The sequence below is a fragment of the Falco rusticolus genome, chromosome 8 (assembly GCF_015220075.1).
Source record: "Falco rusticolus isolate bFalRus1 chromosome 8, bFalRus1.pri, whole genome shotgun sequence".
Classification (NCBI taxonomy): Eukaryota; Metazoa; Chordata; class Aves; order Falconiformes; family Falconidae; genus Falco; species Falco rusticolus.
The window spans coordinates 1,306,999-1,319,264 of NC_051194.1; the positions used below are offsets into that span (position 1 = coordinate 1,306,999).

Consider the following 12,266-nt stretch of genomic DNA (forward strand, 5'->3'; position numbering starts at 1 on the left):
ACTCGTGTCCCGCGATAGACACCTGAGCGCTGACCCCATCCATCTCCCTTCACAGCCCTTGGGAGGAGGAAACCACGGCAGGCTGTTAGTGATGGCTTTGGGGATGCTGGGATGTGGCGTTGGTTTTGAAGTGGCTGATAGCAGCAAGTTTGACATCAGAACTCTGTTCCTCTTCTTCTAGTGGGCTGCTGGCAGTCAGTCATGCAAGCTGCTCTGACCCCGTTACGGATCTGAAGCTAAATTTTCGTCATCTCAAGTATGACAATGGGAGTTAGAGTCACAGCGGGAAATGGAGCATGGAAAGGTCTTGAAATTACTATTTCCCAAGTGAAAAAGTTCCAAGAAATTATGAGTATCCCCACAGGTGCCATACGTCCCTCTATAACCTGTCTTTTTTCAGTATTGTCATCCTTGAATCATGCTTGTGCCGTTTTAGGTACTCGTTCCAGGATGAAGAAGATATGTTTATGGTTGTAGACCTGCTGCTTGGAGGGGACCTGCGTTACCATCTCCAACAAAACGTGCGGTTCCAAGAAGGCACCGTGAAACTCTTCATCTGTGAGCTGGTGCTGGCCCTTGACTACCTGCAGAGCAGGCACATCATCCACAGGTCAGCCAGGGACCTCGGGGTGGGGGGTGGGGGGCTGATGCTCGCAGATTGCAGTAGGGGTAGACATTCCTCTGTGACAGAAAAGACAAATAGAAGCTGAAGAGCTAAACAAAATATTCTCCCACATGTGTTTGCTTTTATGTAAAACACTAGGCTTCCCAGAGAAGAGCATTCCCTATACAACAGAGAACATCTTATTTCTCCCTCTGGGGTAGTTATGATACAGCGTATTTGATCTGTTTGCTGATCCTGCAAAAAGCTGTCTCCAATACCTTTAATTAGTTGTAGCTGATTAATATCCATCCTGGTCCAGGGAGAGTAGGCGTCAGCCTTCGGAATTCCCCTGCTGTCACACTTGAAGGTCTCTCTTCCTTTTGCTCCCTTCTCTGTGCTGCACTGAAAGACAAGGAACCGGACTAAATGCAGCTTTTTTCTGTGCGAGGTTAAATTTCTTTCTAGAAGTGGTGAGTTTCTTTTTGGCCACCAAGACCTTTCATGGCTACTGAAAAAATATTAGAGCTCTTCCCACACATTCGAAGGCCTGCAAGGTGACAGGAGGTAGAGCTTTTCCAGGGTTTGGCTCCGGGCGGACAGACGGGCTGGCTCCCACTGGCACACCGGGCAATGCGAGCCTCGCCGGTCTGGGGGCTGTGACTCAGTGGCTGCTGGCAGGGGTGACGAACAGGGAGGGACTAGCGGGGGGTTAATAGAGGCGGCAAGGTTACCGTCTCCTGTATAAACATCGCTCCAGAAGAGCATTCTGAGGTGTAAACATGAACCATGGTACAAAATGTAAACCTGAGGTTATGTGGGTTGTCAGTAGGGGAAGGAGCGTGCTGCTGAGGGGCTGGTAAAGACTAATGTGTGTTGGTGCTGGTAGCGTTTGGCCGCCGTTCCTGAGCGATGAAAGCCAAAGGGCTGCCGTGCCCGCAGCGAGCCCCGGAGCCCTGGGGGGTTCTGCCCTGCTGGCTGCAGGCAGCCCACCCTGGGGGTCGCTCCCACTTTCTCAGGAGTCTCACCTTCCATGCTGCTGGTTTTGGTTTGTACCTGCATGGATTTGTACCTCGATGCACCCGCTGCGGGCAGGCAGGCAGCCCATCCCTGCTGCCCGTTCCAGCTCTGCGGGCACTGCTGTGCCCTGGGACACGAGGCTGGTGTGTGGTGACGGGGGCTTCACGCTGGCCCTCACCACCCAGCACCTGTGTGCCCGCACCAAATAATGGATGAGCATGAATTAAACATGGAGTGCAGGCTCAGCTGTCTCCGTCCTGGGCTGCGAGGGGTGAATCCTCACGCTGTTGCCTTGGCCCGAGCAAACCAAGGGGGGCACAGGCATAAGGGAAGCACGGGGAGGAAATCCTCCTCTGTTAGCAATGCATTGCAACTAGTAGTAGGGTTTATAGGACTACAGAGCTAGAGGTTCAATGAGTCTGTGTTAGAAGGAGACTGTTCTTCATAATGATGAAGGACATGACAGCTGTGGGCGCACGGGGTGCCCAGTGGGCTGCGGTCCCTGTTCTGAGCCACATCCCTGTGGTGCTGTGGCCGTCCAGGTACAAAGCAGACAGCCAAAGGGCAAAGCCTCTGCGAGTTCCTGGAAAGTTATTTGTAAATATGGGTGGGAGAAGCTAAAGTTTAGGCTGCAATGTGCATTTCCAGCAGCTATACATGTTTAAGGTGAATCGAGTACAACAAAACATGTATGGCAATCTGTAAAATTTGCAAGTTATTTAATCAACACTGTGATGCAAGTTGTTTAATTAACACTGTAACCCAGTGGGACAGAATTATATTGATAAAGTGACTCGGCTGAGTCAATTATGTTGCAACATCTGTAATTGGGAACATCAGGAGACAGGCAAGCGGTTGTTTATGTCGCTTGAACAAAGCCATGCAGAGACAGCAAGCACAGACTGATGGCTGGAGTTATTTCCCACCTACATGTAGAAGAGTGGGAAATATTTGTTAATTTTTTCAGTCTAGGAAATGGTATAACCAGTTTACAAAAAATAAACGTACAAATAATCAACTAAAAAAAATTATCTCGGTTCGTTGTTTGCATCCTGGTAATGATCTCACTGTGCTGGTATATTTCCATAGGCTGCATACCAGACTGAGTGAGATCAGGAAAGGCCCCAGTGGAAATTAAAAAAAGTTAAAAGGTCGGAAACTGGATGAGAAATGAAAACCTGTCTTTATAGTTCATTTTGAAACTTTGAAAATATTTTTGTATCAAGAGATGGAAAGAATCCATTTTGTTTCAAACTCTTTTTGCTGAAACATTCCTTAAAGTTTTTGCTTAAATTAGTGCTTTCTCAGAAATGCCAAGTGCAGCATCACCATTTTTCACTATCAAATTCAGAGCTCCTGAGCACCTGGACCATTTGGCTCTAAACTTATGGCACAGCTTTGCTTACCTGAAGCCGCCCCATACTCTTTTGATTCACAACACTTACCTGTGTGATGGGGCACAGCACGAGGAAGGCAACTGGTGTTTATAACCCGCTGGAAGGAGTTTGGGTGAGAAGATACCAGAGCACTGTAAGCTATTACATGGTAATTAGATATATTGCCTATTCTTGATTCCAGGTGGCTAGGTGAATCCAAACTTTAGGTCAGTGACTGCATTTTTGAAGATAAAATCCTAAACCTGCTCATTTCTTCCCTTTGACCCCCTGGGCCAGCTGGGAAGCATCGAGAGGGGACAGGGTTATTGCACCAGTGCCTGCCCTGCGGAGGTGACAGTCTCAGGGGCATGAAGTTGCCAGGTGCCTGGCTCAGGCTGACAGCGGGTGAATGGGGACTGATGTAATGAGCTCATTAAAACCAGGTAGTATCTTGTAAAGTCACTCGGGTGGATGCAGCAGGTGTATCAGGTGTACATGCTCTCACTTCAACAGAAAGCATTTCCCTACAGCACTGCTATAGGTATTATTATTTTGTTGGTGGTTTTTTACTGAGGAATAAAACCGGTGGGGTACCCCTTTGCTTCTAGCGCAGAGATGGGGCACAGCTCTCAATATAGTATTGAAACAGATCAAGAAGTAAAAAAAGGAAAAAGATAAAAAGAAGCCCTAACCTTTTCAGTGGATTGCCTGAGTCCACAGCAGCCTTCGCAGCCATAGCCCTGTACCACCATTTCTGCTTTGTTTGATTAGTCATTTTCTTGTACCTAAATCAAACCCTGCAGGAACATCAGAGCTGGAGACCCCCAGCAAAGGCACCCTCTAGGGCACAATGTTGCTGGAAGTGTGTCCGTCCAGAGCTTGGGCTTCCCTGAACTGCCTGCAGCAGTGTTTCATGTCGCTTTTCTAGGCTAATGGCTGTTTTCTCTGCCTTTTCTCTTAGAGACATCAAGCCTGACAACATTTTACTGGATGAGCATGGTAAGTGCCAGTTGCTTTGTAGTCCTCATGCATATGCATAAAAGCAGAGTCAGAAACAGGAACATCCAAGCTGAAGTTCAGGTGCTTGCAGTTTTCCTCGGTTTGTGTTGCTTTCTCTCCCTCGGTTCATTTGGGAGCAGGGCTATCCCTTTGTGTTCTGGTTGCTGTCTTTTGCTTTTTGAGCAGCAGCATCTAGTACCTTCAGGGCGCTGGGCACCCTCTGATGCTGTGGTATTTCTGGGGCTTTAGTGTTTAATCAGCACCTCCTTCTGGTCGATTGACCTAATGGTGTCCCTAGAAGACAGTGGTGAGACATTTTGTGCTGCTTGTGGTCAGTTGCCTAGCAGACCTTATTTTAAGACCTTGGCTCTTGCTTAAAACTTGCTCAAATTGTATATATTTGAATGGAAATGCTCATGTAATTGCAGGCTGTGTGTAACATATGCTCACCAACAGAATGAATTATGGTTGAATAGATAGTCTTCGTTTAGGTATTGTCTTCTTTCTTGAGCATTTGACATTGGGAGGGAGCTCCAAAGAGGATTTGGGGCTGGATTTATCATACCTGTTGCTATCATTTTTTTTTTTCTTAGACAAAACTCTATGTTCATGCATTACTCTCTAGACACATTTTGCACTGGCAAAGCTCTCACAGTGAGAGTTCTCTGCCATTTATTAGCTTTTAACTCATTAGAAAAATACTTCGTCATTTCATATTTTTCTGAAAACCTGTGTAACTGGCTTGTGGTGGAAAATCTTCATTAGCAACTACAGCAAGGTACTCAAAGAGAAAGAGTCAGTGCAGGAGCAAGCTTATCTGAATTCATTATGACTCCAGAGGCTGTAATAGAGATGCTGGTGGCTCTCCTGTGTGACTAGGGTTGCCTGGCAGCACCAGAGCCCAGACTCTCCCCGTTTTGCGTATGACCTCTAATTTCAAAGTGCTAGCTGATTATTTATTTAGGAGCTGTCAGCAAAGGTGCTTCTGCCCCCAAGTGCAGCAGGCGTTCTCCTGCCTCACTCGGTGCTTCTCCTGCTGTTGCCCCACACGTGGACTGATGCAGAGCCCCCTCCTCCCTCCTGCCAGCCCCCACCGATGGGCTGTGGACCTGCTGGGCCAGGCAGGACCAGGCTCCTGGGGCTGCCCTCCCTGCCAGCGCTGCGCAGGGCTGCGGTCGGTCCGTCCTCACCAGCAAACACTCTTGATGTCACCATCTTCCAAGAGCCTCCACACCCTGTAGGACCAGGGTGATGCAGCCCCCCGCGAGCACTGGGGCCGCGGAGGTGCAGGTCAGCAGTCCCCGAGGAGGGAAGGAACAGGGCAGGGGAAGCTTCGCTTGTCTCTGTGGTTGCATTCAGCCCAGCAGGACGGAACCTGCAGACTTCTATAATGACACTGCAATTTAGGTTGATTTTTGAGCCCATTCTCTGCTCGCTGTGGTCTTTTAGCTGTCTGTTGCAGACGTTTCAGACTTATTTTCTGTGGCTGTACCCTTGACTTCAGTGTCCTTCTGACTATGACTTGTAGTATTTCTTTTCCTCATCCATGGCAGCAAAGGTGTGTCCCCTCATGCATACAGAAAGCTTCGTGCACACACAGTTCAATTCCTTCTTGTCCCCAGAGCAACTGTTATTGTAGCTTGTTTATCTATATTTAGCCTAGTAGATTGTGCTTGTTTTTCAGGATTTCTTTCCCCATGAACGGAGCTGCAGCTCCCCATTCTTCCCCCTCTCCCTTCAGCAGGCTTTCACAACCATGATCACATAATAGATGCTATTTGCCAATATCAATTTTTCATAATGTTCTTGATTGAGATCAGTCCTCGGAGAGGCGGAGGCACCCAAAGACCTTCAGCAATCAGACTTCAGTCCTTCATTGTTTAGATTCTTCTTGCCCCCTAACTCTGTCCTTTGGCCCATCTGCCTTTCCAGCTGTAGAGTACCTCACCAGCTGTGACTCCTTCACCCTTTCAGATTTGCATGTCAAAAGGCACCCACGTCTGTTACAAACCACAGCACTCTTTTTGCCGGTGTAAATTGCTGGAAAGGCTGCTGGAGCCCTTGTGTCCGTCATCTGATCTTTGTGTAGGAGGCTGGCTCAAGTTTTTAATAGCACAAATGCCTCTCGTGATGCCACACATTGAAGTGTATTGTCCTGCTGCTGACGGTCATGAACTTGACACACACCTCATGCTTTTGCCTCTGTCACCCCAGTCAGTGACATTCTGTATTACCATATCAATTTCAGCAAAGAAATTAAAGTGAGCCATAAATAAAGTAGAATATTGGGCAAATGTCTTGCTGTGCAATAAATAAAGCACTTGTCCAACATCAGAGATTGGGATCAGGTCCCACGATGAAAAGATCCTCAGCAGATGACCACCTTCAGCAGTCATTCCAAGCACAAAGTGATTTCCTCCTTTAATAAGTCTATTGATTTGGCTCAGTGACAGCACGGCTCACCTGGGAATAACAGACTATAACAGATGGCAGTTTCCAGGAATGGTCACTAATTCACCAGGAGTTTTTGGCCAGGTCATTTGTCTAATAAAATTGAAGAAAAGCTCAATTTTATCTCTAGTAAAACTGAGAGTTTTTTTGCAAGAGCCCCATAATGACTTGGCTCAGTGTTATTTCTCGTACCACTGCCGAAAGGTTCTCAAGGGCAGTGCTAAAATGGGTGAGCTGACGCTAATGCAGGCACTGCACACGTAGCCTGTTTGCCCTCTCAACACAGATAAGGAAGTTAAGGCACAGCCTGTCCAAGATCCTCCATACCCCACAGCTCCTAATGTCTCTTGTTTCATATTCTTTAGAATGTTATCTTAGTTGAATCTGCAGAAGCCTTATATTTTTTGCATGAAAGATGCTCTAGGAAGGTGAAGGAATTGCGTAGTAACGGAGGTGCTGAATATAGTAAGAAAATTCTTTGCCTTAATGTGGAACCAAAGGCTTGATCTGAAAGTGCCAATTTCAGGCAGGCGGGATGTGCTTCGGGAAGGACATGGTGCCCGCAGGACAGCTCTGGCTGTGCTGTTTCGAAACTGGCTGAGTTAGGGATGCTGAGCAATCAGGAAAACACCAGCCTTGAAGTCTGACCCTAAAGCCCAGCAGCAGCACCCAGCACATCCCTCTCGGTTACCAGTAGCTGCTGTCCTTGGTCGCCCAGTCCACCCCAGTCTGCAACGCGGCCGTTGCTGTTCAGCCTCCTCATATGAGCCTTCTTCCCCGGCCTCATTGGCCTGATTTGGTAATTCCCCAAGTGGGCTAGTTGATAAAACTTGTGATTTATTTGAAGTGAATTGTTTAAAAGATGCATCCAGAGAAAGGCGCATTTGTGCTTGGAATATCAAATTCTTCATAAGTCTTTATGATTCATATTTATGAAAACAGCTCCCTACAAAGTGGAACAAGAGCTGGGGATGAAACAAAAACAATGCAAGGACATAGAGGACTTATCCAGACAAGACAGGTGTGTGTCAATCTTTTCTTTCAAGTATTCCCCAGCGATTTGACGCCTGTTCTTTTGTGGACAGACCTGGCTGGTTTTGTAGAGTGGTGTAAGCAGCGAGGAGGGATGTATGCTCTTGACAGATCCACCGGGTACGGTGTGAGAGGTGAGCTCTGACACCTCACTCGCATTCTCCGAGCAGTGCCCACGGCTCACCAGAGGGACCTCCCATTTTCCTTCCTTCCTGCACAAGCCTGGCAAGCACCGCAGCTTTGGTAAGGAAATCTGTGCCTGGGTGGGGCTGGCAGCCCAGAGACCCCCAGGTGTGAAGACAGGTCCCACCTGAACGGGGCTGCCCTCCCCCTGCCCCAGGCACTCCGATGGTGGAATATGGAATTGCCAGAGAGCTGGATGGTAACTTCACAGGGAGGGGCTGGAGAACTTGCTCGTCCTCACCAGATGCTGACATGGAAGTGAAGTGGTTTCAGTGTGATCCCAGGGCCTTCTGGATCAGCGCCACATCTGCCCGGGCTGTGTGCCTGGCAGCAGTGTCGGGCGGTGCGTGTGCCAGGGCTCAGCACGAGGCAGGAGCCAGCACTAGCAGAGAGGTGGTCCCTGTCCCTGGAAACTGCAGCGCAAACAGGGAATGTGCCTGGGTTTTCATAAAGCACGGCAGGCCACGTGCTTCCAGCAGTTCTGCTGGGAACATGAGCCGCTCTGAGCCTGTCTCCAGCAGAGCTGTATGCGTGGATCCAGCCCTCCTCCAGGACACCGGCTGGACGCGCACGCTCCAGGGTCCCTTTTGCACCCTGTCATTGAAGAGACAGAGGCAGGAACAGGGATGTGATACAGCATTTTTGGGTGAAATCACAAATTCTGCTCTTGTTCCTCACATTTTCCCAGCTAGATCAGGTATTTGCAGCAGGAAAACTTGTATCTCTGCCCTCATATAACAGACAGGAACAATGGTAAAGATTTACTTAAATGTTTTGTAGCATCCAGGCAAGACAACAGAAGTTCATTACCAAAGCATCAACTCTGAGATGTACAGAGGTGACTGTGTTCTATTTTAACTCATGAACTAAAGCAGCAGTGAATTTCTAGCTGTTGAAGCTAATGATGGAGGGAAGTACTGTCACAGCATCTCCATCAGTAGGAAACCACTTTGATTTGATCTCTGCGGTGAGAGGAAACAACAGCAATTCAGCCACCCCCTGTTATTGCAGAGGAGGGTGATGAGTCTGCAAAACACAACACAAAACACCTGATGTTTTGACAATGAGCTCACCTTTGTCAGGGCTGAGCAAGTTCAGTGCCTTGGGAGAAGTTGCCTGAGGTCAGGAAGAGGAAAAGGCTGCCAGCCTTTGATCAGAATTAGGCTGAATTAACCGGCAAGTTTCACAGCAATTCACTTCCATGAAGCCAGCCTTGTGCTACCACCTGTACTGCTGTATGAGACTGTCTGCTCACTGGTATGAGTTTAGTGAATAAGGAATAATAAGTGCTTGGGGAAAAAAAAAAAAAAAAGAATGCAAGAAAAAGAGCCAGCAGGAGCGAGGTGGAAGCATTTCCTTTCTCATCCCTGCAAGTGACGTCCACCTCTTGTTTCCTTTTCACTTGCAGGCAAAAGTGGTGCATATGGTAGCAGTGATAGCAGAAACCATTCCTACTCGCCCCCCAAGGGGGTTTTCGCAGTGTCTGAATTTCTTGCGCGAGGCTCCTTTGCTTTCTGTCAAAGGTATTTTGTTCCATTCTAGAGAGGAAGATGGAGAGTGCTCAGTACCTGGGAACAGCAAAGGACAGGTAGAAAGCCAAAAATATAAAGATTTTTTTTTTATCCAAAAAAAACATAGTGGAATTTTTTCTGTGAGAAAAGTTCAGCTCTCTTCCTCCCAAGTTTAGGAAGACTTAAAACAGTCATCATAAAATAACTTATTGGAGAACTCCATACTTTTTTTTTCTTCCCAAAGGGTAAATAAGAGGATGTTTGATGTAACAAGATACATCTGTAAGCAGCCTGCAAGCTGAGATACTTTCTACCAGTTCTCCCACCAGAATATTTTTTTTTCCTGGAAATTCCTTTCCATGGAGTATTTTACTTTAATGTTTCCGATTCAAAGCTGTTTCTTGTGGGAAATTAAAGCAAATCAAGTTACACATTAACCTTTCTCTTTCAGGACATGTGCACATCACTGATTTCAATATTGCCACGATGCTGACTAAAGAAATACAAGTCACCACCATTGCTGGCACAAAGCCGTATATGGGTGAGTACCAATAACAATTATGTATTTTTGAATTAGCATTTTATGGGCTTGATTTGACAGCTGCGGTGGGATACAGATGGAGTCCTTTTTGATGAGAGTTTGAACTCTTTTCTTCCTGGTATGTAACCAAACACGTGGATTTGTTTGAAATGAGGAGCAAACTGGAGAGGTGATGCAGGGGAACATGGTGGGAGTCCTGCCCCAGTCACCCCCTGATCCAGCTGGAAAGTGTGCTGATATCACACCACAGACCAAAGCCAGCATACTGCAAACAGGGGGTTTAGTGCCGTTATAGCATGCTGTGCAGCATGGGTTTCATTGTAAAAAAAGACAGTTGTGCTCTTGAGATCTTGGAGCATTTCACAAGCAGCAGTCAATCTGTGTAGCAATGACGGAATGCTCTTGCTAGCCTTGAGGAGGAAAACGAAGCACAAAGGCTCGTATTTAGTCCCCAGTTACGTACGTTAGTCCCTAGTTTAGTACATTAGCATGTCTTACACTGCTGCACCACCAGCAATAATTGGAATTTTTATATAGATTGGCTGCTTTAAAAACTAGAATTAGCCTGTGTTTGGGCCAAGTGGATGTAAGGCTTGCTGTGTTCCTGCACTGCAGCATCCACTTGGCGCGGTAGGGAAGAGCCCATATTCTAGCATCGGGCTGACGTGGTCGAGAGCGTTGCTGCACTGGTGCCAGGCTGCATCAGAAAAAGGCAAGTGAGGCTTCAGCTTCTGCCCCTGCTGCAGAGGTGGCGTCCTGCCTTCCCACAGCAGGGCAGGAGGGCAGCACCGCTGGGGGTGCAGAGCGCAGCGGTGCCTGTAGGAAAGGGGCACAGCTGTGGTGGGAGCGGCCGCCACGGCCGGGAGATAAATGCTGAGCCTATTTTTCAGTCTTTCCAAAACCCCTGCTGTTGTACCTGTATTGCTGGTAGCAGTAAACGTGGCTGTCGCTGCAGCAAGTGCAGCCCGGGCGATGGGGGTGCACTGGGGCAGTGGGGTGGGTGCCCTGGTGCTGAGCACATCCTGCACGCTGCGCTGCCAGCGTGGCACCAGCCTCCAGTGCCCGCGGAGCTGAGTAGCTGGGCTGGTTGCTACAGTTCTGTACCATCCCCTTCCCTTCTTTCCTCAGTTCACAAAAGCTGCAGGTTTTAGGAAGTAATAAAAACCATCCAGGCAATGGGATGGGATTAGTCCCAGGCAAGAGCACTTGTCAGGCAGCTGCAGGAGTGTGCAGGGAGGGCTGTTCTCCCAGGACAAGGTGACTGGAGCAGTGGATTGCTCCGTGGCAGTCTGGGGTCGGCTGGGGGAACAGCCTTCATGAGCGAATCATCACGCATGGAAGGAGGGCACGCAGTGATTGCCCCCCATGCAGACCTCACTTCCCTAGTACTCAAAAAATTTTGCTTCTTTTCTGCTTTATAAGGGGAGTACAGAAGACTTACTTACGTTCACTTACTGTCCAAATCAGTGAAGCAGCTGACTTTTCAGACAGCAAGAGACCCACTTGAGACTTAGCGCACAAGCACAGGTAGTAAACAGAGAGCAAAATAACCGTGACAGATCTGGGAGGAATTGGGGCCAGGGCATGCAGCTGGTGAACCAGAGAGAAACACCCTGAGTTAATGCTAAAAGAACTCCTGTGCAGACAGGACACAGAAAAGTCTTTGTAACCATAAATTCAGCTTCCCTAACTGAAAGCAGTTCGGTACAGCTACAACCCCGCACACACAAAATACATACTTTCACATACCGTAATGCTGCCTCTCAGGCCTAAATAATGCAGCCTCCCTACAGCTGTTGCATAGCCCAGTCCCTTAGGGTGATCTGCTGGGAGTCTCCTTTTTATCAAGATGACTGAGTTGATCTTTCACCTTTGCATCACTGGTGCAGTCCTTTTAAAAAGAAAAACACACACAAAACATGCTCCCTGTTTTGGTTTTGTGTAGAGCAATTCTTGCCTCCCAGCTGACACCAAAATCTTGCAGTACTTTTTTTTCCTTACTCTCGAAAGGGAAATTTATTGGCTAAGAAAGCACATTTCAGCCTATGCCTCGGCCCACTGCCTGCTAGCCTGGTAACCTCCTTCTGAGAAGCTGTGGCTCTCGGGCTTTGCGCAGTTAAAATTTGCTTTCCCCTGCCCAGGGTGCAGTTGGCACTATGTCTGCATTTACGCTGCATGTTAATGTTTCTGAAGAGCCACTTCCGTTCACTGGGTGAGGCTGTATTTAGGCTCTGCCAGACTGAAGTACTTTTAAATATGAAACAGAGATAGGAGTGGGATGGGAACAGCTTTCCAGCATGAAGATCTAGTGAGCACTAGCTGAGGGCAGAGAGCTGGGGGAGGTGAGGAGATGCTCAGGCCAATTTTACGCCCAGATTCGGTGAATTAGGGTCAGTCCTTATTCTGAAGCACGTTCACTGTGAGGTAACGAGCAAGTTCTGTGTTGGCAAAAAGAGTTTGTTCTTTTGGGGCTTTGGGGGCAGAGAAGTGCTGGGATCCCTGTGGAGGGGACCGTGGGGCTCTAGGGCACCCGGGAGCACAGCAGCGCAGGC

General features: G+C 48.1%; 1 protein-coding gene across 1 annotated transcript in view; it reads left to right on the plus strand.

The window, feature by feature from the left end:
* Positions 1 to 12,266, plus strand: part of STK32A (serine/threonine kinase 32A) — a 34,982-nt gene that overhangs the window by 13,936 nt on the left and 8,780 nt on the right. Inside the window, exons 5-7 of the mRNA XM_037398449.1 lie at positions 437 to 610; positions 3,959 to 3,996; positions 9,625 to 9,714. Coding sequence (XP_037254346.1) covers positions 437 to 610; positions 3,959 to 3,996; positions 9,625 to 9,714 — 302 coding nt within the window. The remainder of the gene's footprint in view (positions 1 to 436; positions 611 to 3,958; positions 3,997 to 9,624; positions 9,715 to 12,266) is intronic.